The following is a 12,080-nucleotide window of genomic DNA, read 5'->3' as shown; positions in this document are numbered from 1 at the left end:
TGGGCACAGGTACTGGAGGACCCACTTGCATAAGAAATAGTCGCATCCCTTAAGATGACGCCCTCAGTGTAGGAAAAATGCCACAATAGAAAGGGGTTTTCACACCTGAGATGGTGGCCATTAGTGGACTGGAAAATAACTTAGCGAGCCAACGCCGGCATTAAAAAAATAAACAGAACAGAACAGAATAGAGAATACTAGTGCGTGTTGCACGCTGTGAGAATAGTATTATTTGGGGACTCTCTGCATGTGCGAGGTCAAGAAATGAAACTTATTCTGGGCTGGGGGGAGGGGGTCCTAGTCACGTCAGAAGCTGGTCCAATTAGCTGCCTCAAATGAATTACCTTTGGGCAAAGCTGAAGTGATCTCTATGCCTCCACTCACTTAATGATTTCCAGGTACAAAGTTAGGTAGAAAAATATCCACTTTGGTGTACTGTTACAAAGATCAAAGAAGTTAACATATGCGAAACACTACATAGACTAGAAATTATGAATTATTATTTTTTATTTTTTGACTCTACCACACAGCTACTAAGTAATAGAATTTGGACATACATTCTGTTACTCAGCTTCTAACATTTGCAAATACAAAATCCCCGCGGGTGCAAACATCTCATATCAAATATTTCCTAGTGCTAAATTCATCAAAATTGTACTGTTGCAGCTAAAAATCTCCCTTTCCCCTAACTTGCATTATTTAAGGTGGATTCTCTTTTTTCACTGAACAAGTCTTTGGACAAACTGTTCTCTTTACCAATCAAAATGGCATAGCTATGTGGCCATAAAGTAAAAAACAAAACAAAATTTAAAAGCACATAATTCACTTGCCCTTCTAATTCTGGAATTAGCCAATTCATTTTTAAAAAAAATTTAATTTGGGATTAAGTTGGTGTATCTGATTTTGCACATGCAAACTTTTTTGAATTACAGTTCCTCAAATTAAATTTGTTATGCAGAGTTGTGTAAGTTGCAACCTTACTGCACAAGTTTCAAATAACTGGTAAAAATAGTCATGTCGAGCATTTAAGAGTACAGACTTCGGACACGGACAACTTTTGCTTTGCCATGCTTTAGCTGTGTGGCTTGGGGTAAGTAATTTCGTATGTCTGATTTTTCATCTGTAAAATGGTGAAAATACATAGGCTCTTTCTTGAAAGTTTTCACAGTTTCATGAGATGATTCCTTCAAAGTGATTTTATCACAGAATTTGACTTAACACATAGCAGACAGAAAAGTATTTTGGGGATTAATTTTGTCAGAAACCACCCAGGAATGAGACAGCTGGCCCACGTGGGGATATCTGGTCACTTCATGGAAAACCCAACACTTGAGAGTGAAGTACTTGTTTTGTTTTGTTCTTGCAGTGCTGAGGAGGGAGCTCTAACACTGAGCTACCTCCCATCTTTCAAATTTTACTTTCGAGACAGTCTTGCTAAGTTGCCCAGACTGGCCTTGAATTTGCAATCTTCCTGCTTCTGCCACCCAAGTAGCTGGGCTCACAGGGCTACACCACGAAACTTGGCTAAAATTTTTGATAAACAGAAAAAGAGACAGAAGAAGAGAAAACACTTTGATTCCCTGGCATCCGCATAGGCCACACATTGGCTGGCGTGACTGGAGAAATTTAAGGGCATAGTGGAAAATGCAGCTCTAATAAAAGGCATAGGAAAAGCTGTAGAAACCCTTGAATGTCAGACTAAAGAAGGAGGCTTGTGAGTATGGAAATGTAAATTTGAATATAACTTTACAACTTCTGTACCTTTCCCCCCCAAGTTACACTTGTGCCTCTTGTTAGATTTAATGATGCTATCTTTTTTTTGGTACCGGGGATTGAACTCAGGTCCTTACCTTGTGCAGCAGGTGGCTAAACCACTGAGCTAAATCCCTGGCCCAGTGATGCTATCTTTGACAGTTATGGTTAAGAACTAAGGAGATCAAAGGTAACAAGCCTAAAATTGGAGTTGTAGGCAGGGAGGAAACCCATGTTACTAAAAACAGCTAGTTTTTCTCTTTTTCAAAACGCAGTTTCTGTGTGCTGAATATTTTACGTGACTTATGTAATTTAATTTTCACAAGTGTGAATAACGTGAGAATGTGCTGATGATATCATTATCCTTACTTTGCCTATGTTAGTCACTTTCCCTTCACTGGGACAAAATACTTGACACCTGCAATTAAAAGCAGAAGAGGTTTCCTTTGGTTCACAGTTTCAGTGGGTTCAGTCCATAGCCAGCTGGCTCCAAGGCAGGAACCTCTTGGCAGAAGGGCCTGGCGGAGGAAAGCTCCTCACATAATGGTAGCCAGGAAGCAGACAGAGAGGGAGGGCCCATGGACAGGAACACACCCTTCCAGGCCACGACCCCAGGGACCCACCTTGTCTGACCAGGCCCCACCTCCCAACAGCATACTCAGCTATGGAACTCATCAATGGATAGATCCACTGATGAGTACAGCGCCCACATGATCCAATCACCTTTCAAACACATGCAAATTCTGGTGGACATTTTAGATCTAAACCATAGCATTGCCAATGAGGAAAATGAGGCTCAGAGAGGTAAAGTAGCTTGCCCCAGGTTGTACAGCCAGTAGATGTCAGGCAGAGTGCAAACCTAGCCTACTTGACGACAGGACTTAGGTTTTAATTCACTACTTAATTCCATGTAGAAAACCATTCTTGAGACAGTGGTTGTTTGAGTCCGATTCTACCACTAATCAGCAGTGGCAGGAGACGGTTTTGCTGTTCACTGAGCTGAGGACACCCAGTGGACCAGCTGTGGTCAGGTGATCCACGGAGAGCTCAGTTTTGGACACACTGATGCTGAGGTGCTCAGTGAATATGCATTGGAGCTGTGGACATTCAAGTAGGCACGTGGAAGAGGCAGCCGGGGTAAATGCAGGCAAGAGAAATAAGAGCACATTTGGGACTCTACGGCAGAGAGCTAGGTTTAAACCTAGGGCAGGGGAGCGGGGAATTCTTCAAGGAGGTGAGTGTAGTACGGGAAGACATCTAAGAGTGAGATCTTGGGAGCTCCAACACGGGGGTGATAAGATCCATCAGGGAAACTGAGGAAGAGTGGTCAAGGGTCTGGGGGACCAAAACCCAGCGAGGGCAATGCTTCAGGAAGGAAGGAGGGGCCACCGCATCAGTCAACTGAGATCAAACCCACTTGGATCTGCAGTGAGACTTAGGGGATTTGGCAGCTGTGATGAGGGGAAGAGAGAGGTGTAACATCAGGGTGGTTTTGACCAAAGCCTGAAGCGAATGTATTCAAGGGAGAAAAGAGGGGAGGAGGCAAATTCATTGAAGATGGTACTTAATACTTGTAATGTTGCCTGAGTGAATTTGAGGGCCACTACACCTATCACAGCATCCCTTGTACATGATGTCTCTTACGAGATGACTTGCTCTTCAAAGGCTGGGAACATGATTTACCTCCCATGCCTTGCACAAGGTTGGTGTTCAAATGACAAATGAAGAACTTCACTAAATTTTGCAGAGAAAAAAAGCATTGTTCTGTGAAGCTGTACATTGCAACACATTAGGTATGCCTCTCTCCTACACGGACTCCTCTGGAAGAAATGCGTGGATTATAGAAGCTTAGTGTGCTCTTTCTTTCTTTCTTTCTCTCTTTCTTTCTTTCTTTCTCTCTCTCACCAATAAAGCTCAAATTTCCACTATATGATCATTTGTGTGTGTACGATGAACCTTTTAAATAGTCATTTTAGAATTCTGGTTCAGTTGGGGTGGGGGCAGGGGGAACATTCTCATCCCTGCCAGCACGTTGGATGGTGTGAATCGCAGCTCAGTGAAATCTTTCAGGCATATAATTTATCTTTTCTTTGGCTTATGTAGTAAATGCTTCATTTGTTCATGAATTCTTGCCCTGTTTTAATTATGCTATGCTCTGAATGTAGTTTTATGAGGCACAAAAATAAGATTGTCATTCTGAAAACACAGAAGATTTGTGTGTTTCTCCCGGGATGAAATGGTGGCATCTCTCTCCTAATTCACAGCTCTGTGGTTTTGTGGTTGGAATTCCAATCCAGAGGGGGGGGGGCAATGAAAGTGGGAGAAGGGCTGGTGTGGGTGGGAGGGGACCAACAGCTGACCGGCTCGGCCCAGGCATAATTTACCCTAAGAATTCTGAATCAATACATTGACACCCATCTATCCATAATGTGGTTCTCCCACCAAGAAAGCCATTGATTGAAAAGTTTTATTCATGTTACTTTCTGAGGACTGCACTGTCTCATGACACTTATAGCACAATTGGTTTTACCCCCAAATACAGAATGGCACAGCCAGGGTTCTGATGAGAAAGCTTAACAAATCAGAGGTCTATTTTTTTATATTAAAAAACCTCTGCAGATGTAGGTATATGAATAGTCACAAGTTCACTTGTGAACTGAAGAAGTGGTTATTTCCTAACTTTTTAGTGTCTTATATGTACACAGTAAAGAGAGGACATTTAATATTTCAAATTCCGACGATATCACTAACCAAAAATGGAAATTTGCAGTGTAGCAAAATCAGGTACAGATCTCATTAGTCAGTCTGAGGGATCTAGCCCACTTATTCAAAAAGGAGGACAATTTTTTGGTACTCTAAGATTATTGTAACTTGAAAATACTACTCCAGGCTTGACTGTATCAGATACTTGTTCTGTCTCCCACAGAGGTGCCACCTTCTGATTCGACTCATCCTGAGACCCATTCCATTCAAACAGGGGACCTTCACGCCCCCAGGAAGGGTAGCTGAGCTAATAAACCGAAACTCTAAACATTTCCCTCCCCTTTCCTTAGACCAGAAATGGATGGTATATGCTGAGCAGTTATGGTTCAGTAGGGTCTGGGGTAGCTATCAAATGCTGACCTGGTTTGCTTAATTAGGACAGGGATTTGGATGAGTGGCTGAACAACTGCCAGAAGACAGGTAAAGTACAGTCCTCCATTCTCTTCCTGTAAATAACACCATCCTTTCCTAACTCAGCCAATGATGGGCCCTAAGTGGCCACGCCAAAGAAGCACTGAGTATTTACAAAATCACTACCTCCAAATAGCTTTAGGAGCCCATGACCAATAATTAGAGCTCGATGGTTTCTCTACTCGGGGAAAGGTAGTAAACATTTTCTGAAATAGTCGAGAATACTGATGACCGCTTTATATTCTCCAGACAGGAGATTCTCAGGCTCCTGGCTTTTCCACCTGATGGGATGTGGGCGGTGGGGCTGCTTCCCCGGACATCCCCTCCACACCCTGCCTTCCGGCGGAGCCTGTGCCACCCTGACTGGCAATCACAGCTGTATTTGTTCATCGACCCTCACCAGACAGCACACTCCGCGAGGGCAGAGGCTCTGTGTGCCATCTGTCACCCGTGCCTGGCCCAGTGTCACACTCAGAAAGAGCTGATGTTTGGATGTATCTGAAGACCCATTTCTGAATCACACAACAGCTATTTTAATTGGCTCCTCACACTGCTACAGTTTGGGACATGGCATCTGCAGGGAAACTTTTTAAACTTCTGAAAGAAATTTTGAAAATAAACTCTGAGTCCAAATTGACAGAAAGAGCAAGAATGCTGACAGTAACAACTTCAACACATGAGACTTAGTATCTTTTCTCAATTACAACTGTCCACAGTTTTCAGCTGGTTCTGACAGTCACAGTATAATTCTTTTTTTTTTTTTTTCAAACTCGGGACCTTGAGCTTGCGAGGCAGGCGCTGGAACCACTGAGCTAAATTCCCGCCCCACAGTATAATTCTTGATGCTACCCTGGGTAGCATCACAGGTTAATGTGACACTCATTTTCATTAAGTAAAATAATGTATGTTCAGTGCTTAGAACAGAAGCCAGCCTGTGATAAGCACTCGATAAATGATAGCCAGTGTTATTATTAGCATCTTGGGGCACACAGCTACATTCGAAAGGCAAAAACATTGTCAACAGTGATAAGTAACCACATTGTAAAACACTTAGCCCAATATAATGTTTCCCCCTTTTCAATGAACCGGAGGCACTCAACTTTATTCTTAAATTTTGAAAAAATTCTTATTTAAAAGTCTGTTAACAACAAAAAAAATCAAGCACCTTAAAAACACGGTGCATCAATTTTTATCTCTTTCTACATTCAAGAATTCATTCAAGCTCTCTCAAGGTTAAATGCTTTTTTAAAATATCAACAAAGCTTGCCTTTTCCTTTGCTCAAGAAAGAAAACAACTGATTCAAGACACCTCCTTGCAAAAACATTTAGTTTTTACAAAAGTACTGTTCTAGCTCCCTGGAAAATAATTAGTACATAAAGTAGTCTGTCTAGACCTGTAAACCTGCATATTGGTGCAAAAGAAAAAGATCGCCCAGGCTATGACAAGCAAGGGATGAAATGCGTCCCCACTAAAGCCACAGAGATGCTGTGTGTTAAACAGTCTGTTGAGACGGGGCTGGGTACTTAGGTCTTTTAGAACCATTTTTATTCCACTAATGCCTTTCTGCTCAGACTCCATTGATCATAAATGTAACCTGTCTCCCTTGGCCTCTGATAAATGGAAGGATGAGTTCATCTGTATGTAACTCACCTCCGCTTTTCTTCAACATAAAACACACACCACGGCTGTTATTGTTCTTTAAACAGATGTTGCTGCCCACAGGGACACTGGGGGAGACACTAGTTGGCTGCGATTCATCCTAGGGGGCCAGGAGCTTGACACCTCGCCTAGGACCCTGGATGACTGCAGGACTGTGCATGCGGGGTGGCCTTACCCCATCCGGGACCCCACATATGCACGTGCCACAAAGTGGAGAGTCGCTCTGCACACTTACCTCCCCTGTCTGCACACCGCGGGACTGCCGGGACAACCCCGGGACCTCCTTGGCCTCCACCGCGGCTGGATGCTCCGCCTTCTTGGCTTCCTGCTGGTCTTCAGCTGCTGCCTTTTCCCATCCCTTGTCCAGCTTGAAAAATTTGTCGAAAAAGCTGGAGTCCTTGCGCTTGGAGGGGGCCTCGCTCACTAACTCAGGTGGGAGAGGAGCCTGTGTCCCGGTGGCCGGCAGGCCCTGGTCCCCGGCTGGGCTCAGCCCTGGGCTTTTATCCATGGCCGGCCCCGGTGCAGCTGCTCCGAGAAGGGCCGGGCTGTCACTCGGGTCTTTGTTCGCTGGAGTCGTGTTGGAGCTGACATCAGGCTTCGCTGCTCCCGTGGATGAATCCATGCCTTGGTCTCTGGTACGTCCTGGTACAGGCCGAGAGAGTGTCAAGAAAAAACGAGATTTAGCAGCTGGGGCCTCGGGTTTGGCGCCTTTCCCAAGATCCTTTCCGCTGGCATCCGCAGCAGTGCTGTCCTCCACTGTCCTGGGGGAAGAAGTGTCCACATTGTCTGTCTGCACGCGTATTCCCAGATCGACTGTCAACACAAACATAAACAGAGGTTATTCAACAGGCCAGGAAATTCCCAGAGGAAGAATGGACTCGGAACACTTGATACACAGAGGCCTCAAGGCACGCTGGGGCTGTGCTATCCCGGCGCAGCAGGGCAGTGGACGTTTGCTGTCCCCATCCTCCTGGGAGGAGAGAAGGGGAGGTCAGCGGGGAGGAGGAGCCACTCCCGGAAAGCCGCCAGCTGTAGATGGGACCTGCACGCTCAGGTGTCTCTTTCACCTCCACGGGGAGCCGTGGGAAGCGTGTGGTCACCATTTCTGCTGCAGACGGGGCAGTGGCGCAGAGCTCGGGCTCAGGAGCTAGGACAGGGTCTCCATGGAGCTGCAGACCCCTGGGTCAGCGTGTGCTTAACGATGGGGACCTGGCCTGTGAATTACCAGATCCTCAGAAGAGGTTGGGACAGCTGAACACCTCTGCGGGCCTTGGCAGACCCTCCCTGGGGACAAAAATCATTCACGTTGAGAACCATTGTGTTAGAATATGGATTTGAATCCAAGTTATTTAATTTTTCTCTACTTCAACTTTCTGAAACAATGATACAATCTATCTCATAGTTTTGTTACCAAGATTACATAGGTCCATATTTTTAAAGTATATAGAACAGTGCCTAGTACATAGTAAGGGCTCAATAAATGTCCTGAATGGTAGCTCCTGTCATTATTCATGAGGGAGAAAACAGACTCAGACAGGCTCGTCCACCTTCCTGAGGCTGCCCGGTAAGGAGCTGAGCCAATTCCTAACTTCATGCTCTCTTGTACTATAACGTTTTATTGCACAGATCATGAAAAGAACTGAAGATTTAAAAAGTAGTTCTCAGAAATTTTGTGCTCTGAAGTCCAGAAGAGTAGGTTCTGACCCAAGGAAGCCAGCTGACTGCAGGCCCAGTGGAAGGGGAGGCGCCGGCAGGCTGTGAGGCCTCTGCCTCCCAGGGGAGCCTTGCCAACTCCCACCTGCTTCTGCTTTAACTTCTGCCTCGATGTCACTGACCTATCTTCTCGTCTAGGTCCTTCTTAGAAAGCAGTGCAATATTTAGGGGGAAAATAGCTACAATTTTGGAATTACAAGGAAAGACTGAGAGCCTGTATTCATCAGCTATGTGACCTTGGGAAAGTCCCTAAAAATCTCTGAATCTCTGAGATATTCATAGCTCCTTCTCGGGGCTGTTCTGATGCTGCAGGGGAAACGTCACGCAAACAATCTGGCACAGGGCCTTTTCGGTTGACTTACTAAGTCAGTGCTTAACTGACAGACTCTGTGAGGGTTTTTAAAGATGTTCTCCCTGCCTCTGACACCATTACAGTATGCTTGAAGTACTGTAGGCAGATGCTTCTTAACCTCAGCCTGCAGGAAAGAGAGAGAGAGAGAGAGAGAGAGGAATCAAAACTTCTTTGTTGTGCTTATATTGCACGTTAATATGTGGTGATAGAGGCCTGGTATGTAGCTCAGTGGTTCTGCCACCTGCCTTGCAAGCAGAAGGACCCAAGTTCGATTCCCGGTACCAAAAAAAAAAAGTGGTGATAAATGCACACACAGGTTTTGCCAAACTCCAGCACCTCACCACGTACCAAGTCAAGGACAAATAAACAAGGAGGGAGCACTTGCTGGGTTCTGGTCCGGGACAGCAGTGTCCTCCTCGCTGGACAGGGAGGAGCAGCAAGCTGCTAGGGCAGGGCCGGCAGACCCCAAAGAAGGCACCTGCCAGTGCACTGCCCCCTCCTGCCCTGCTTCTCCCTGGCTTTTGACCCGGGCTCGGGAGTATGGATGGATACACTCCAGGAGGGAAGAGTGACGGATGGACTGAGTCGGAGCAGGCAGGTGAGCAAGCATGGCCCAGAAGCCTGACAGTGAATACTATGAGCCCGGCCATCCCTACCCAGGGCAGAGGCAACGGCTGCTAAGAAGGAGAGGCTGCCAGGCAGGACGAGGAAGGGTTTTTCAAAATGCCCAAAGCATCAACTGATTTCTCTCTCGTTTTTGTTTCCTCCTCATCCCCTGGCTCGGAACTGAATGGGTCAGTGGTAACTCAGAGCGCTACAGTCAGGGCAGAAGTCTCTGGAACACACACAGACACACACACACACACACACCCCACACCTTCCCATGGAGACTTTTAAAAAGTGCCAATGTATTGCTTTCAGTGGAGAAGATTCCAGCACATTCAGGGAGGACAGCGGAGAGAAACCACGGCCTGCTATCAGTGGGCAGGTGAAATGTCCTCACCAGCTCATTGGAACTCGGACCCCTGCACGGCCACTGTAGCTCTGACTCCTGACGGCGGCGGCTGCTGACCCACGACAGCCACCTTGGTTTCTGATTCTCTTGTGGAGCTTCTCACTTTTCACCTGGACACATGGACTAAGCTGGAGCGATTAAAATAAATACTGGGGCTTTTGCTAAATCTACGAGACCACAACTGCCCCCTTCGTGTTCGATGAACCAATGGGCTCCATCCGGAAGCAGGGGCAGACTTGGCTAGCACATTGGGGATGGACGCTCAGTGAAGAACTAATACGGAGGAAGAGCAGAGCCAGGAGACCCAGTGATAGGGTTTGGACACCTGGATCCACCTGTGCCTGAAGTTGGACTTTAGCACAACACAAGCCAGTAACGCTCCACATTAAATTGAGCATATATTCAGTGACTTGCGGAGAACCTCAGCGGACTACTCAGGACCTGTTGCACTGTTTTTCAGTAGGAATCCGCTCTCCCTTCAGGAAGCTACCTCTAGGCTTGTAACCCTTGCAGGCAGTCAGTATGGTTGGGGGGAAGAGTAGAGAGGACAAAATACAGAAAAGTGAGCTCTCCGGAAAGAGGTAGATGGGAAAGAAAATCACCGATGCTCAGTTGGCTCAATAAAAATGAAGGGAAAGATTCACTTAGGAAGAGGAGATTGCAGTGATCTGAGGGCTAAGCATTAAGAATGATAAAATATTTCCTAAAAGAAGCAGCCACACACATCTGATCTGTGTGAATTGAAGAGGAATAAAAGTTGTTGGAGCTACAGGTCTTATCCTCCAGGAAAGATGGGGGGCACTTACATGCCTTCCTCATACTACCAAGAAAGAATGAAAAATTCTTTCTGAAGACTGGAACTAAGCTTTCAATTCCTCAAGAACCCTTAGGAGAAGCTCACTATAAACCTGGTGAATAAGAGTGTTCTTCCAGAGCAGACAGACGGACGGACGACACACGAGAGATTTTACTATTCATGAAAAGTGCAAGAGTTTCAGGAAGATAAAAGGAAATCAAGAATGCAAATGGCAGCTCCCAAATAGTTAGACGATAAAGTTGAAAACTTTGATCTCTTTACTATAGAAAAGATATTTTGTGTTTAAAGGGAAATCCTTTTGTCTAGGCTTGAAGGAGGACTTACTTCCCGGAGCTTTCTCACGTGATTGTAGAGAGCTCGGGCTGTGGATCAGTGGGCCTGGCTTTGACATCGTCCCTCACTTATTAAATAGGTGACCTGGAGAGTGACTTCCTGCCATTATGCCTTAGTCTTCTTACGGAATGGCCATGGAAGTGACATCCTTCCCCAAAGGATGACTGTGAAGGTTAATACAGCACTTCCTGCAAAGCACTTAAACTTCCTAGTCTGCAGCAGATGTTCAGTGAATTGTAGTCGCTTTGGCTGTATTTATACACTGTGATTGCCCTGGTTATACAGCACTGTTACAGTTGCTACTTCACATTTCTAAATGCAAGTCAAAAGGAAACGCATTATTCCGGTGGTTTAACTTGCCAATTTGAATGTGATTGACACACTTTTTATTTTTTATTTATTTTTGGTACCAGGGATCGAACTTGGGTCCTTGCCCCTGCAAGGTAGGTGGCAGAACTACTGAGCTAAATCCCTGGCCCTGAGACACTTTTAAGAATAGTTAAGATATGAATTAACTTATCCTTACGAGTACAAGAATCTGGGACAGAGAAATTTCAGAAATGTTTGTCATTTTCTAAGCGCTGTGTCTTCTTAGACAAAACGAGGGGCTTCATCAGAGAGCTGACCTGCATTTACCTGCACAAGCATATGCAATACTCAGAATTTTTTAGGAAGAGGTATGTTTCTTCTTTTTCTTTATTGGTACTGGAGTTTTAACCATTGAGCTACATCTCCAGCCCTCTTTATTTTGTATTTTGAGGCAGGGGCTTGGTGAGTTGCCTGGTTGGCCTTGCACCTGTGATCCTCCTGCCTCAGCCTCCTGAGTGGCTGAGATTACAAATGTGGACCATTGCGCCTGGATTTTTTTTTTTTTCATATGTGAAAGCTAAAATTTTCACTTGGCACAGCTACAAAACTAGCCGCTAATATTCACCAAACGCGTCCCATGTGCTGGCATCACAGTACATAAGCTATGTAAGCAGGGCATTTAAAGTAAGTGCTACAGCACACCCACCGTTGGGTACTCTCATCACTCCCACTTAACAGGCAGGGAAACTGAGGCCCTGCGACATCAAATCACTTTCTGAAACATTTGTCCACCTCATCAGTGGTGGAACCAGGTTTCGAACCTGAATTTGTCTGATTCCAAAGTTCAAACACCTAATGGCATTTTGTAGCAGAAGCAAGAAGAGAAGAGAAAGGAGGAAGATGTAGACACAGTTTGATTACAGAAATTAGTGGATTTTTAAGAAAAATTACACAT

General features: G+C 45.4%; 1 protein-coding gene across 9 annotated transcripts in view; it reads right to left on the bottom strand.

Moving 5' to 3' along the window:
- Bcas1 (brain enriched myelin associated protein 1) overlaps nt 1-12,080 on the bottom strand; it is a 99,991-nt gene that overhangs the window by 66,981 nt on the left and 20,930 nt on the right. For all 9 annotated transcript variants that reach the window (XM_087197674.1, XM_087197678.1, XM_087197679.1 and 6 more), the window contains exon 4: nt 6,822-7,399. In XM_087197674.1, the coding sequence (XP_087053800.1) occupies nt 6,822-7,399 (578 nt within the window). The remainder of the gene's footprint in view (nt 1-6,821; nt 7,400-12,080) is intronic.

The sequence above is a fragment of the Heterocephalus glaber genome, unplaced genomic scaffold (assembly GCF_053883595.1).
Source record: "Heterocephalus glaber isolate CG9 unplaced genomic scaffold, H.glaber_assembly_v1.0 deba00001673, whole genome shotgun sequence".
Taxonomy (NCBI): Eukaryota; Metazoa; Chordata; class Mammalia; order Rodentia; family Bathyergidae; genus Heterocephalus; species Heterocephalus glaber.
The sequence above is the reverse complement of the archived record's forward strand: the minus strand, read 5'-3'. Positions and strand labels throughout refer to the sequence as shown.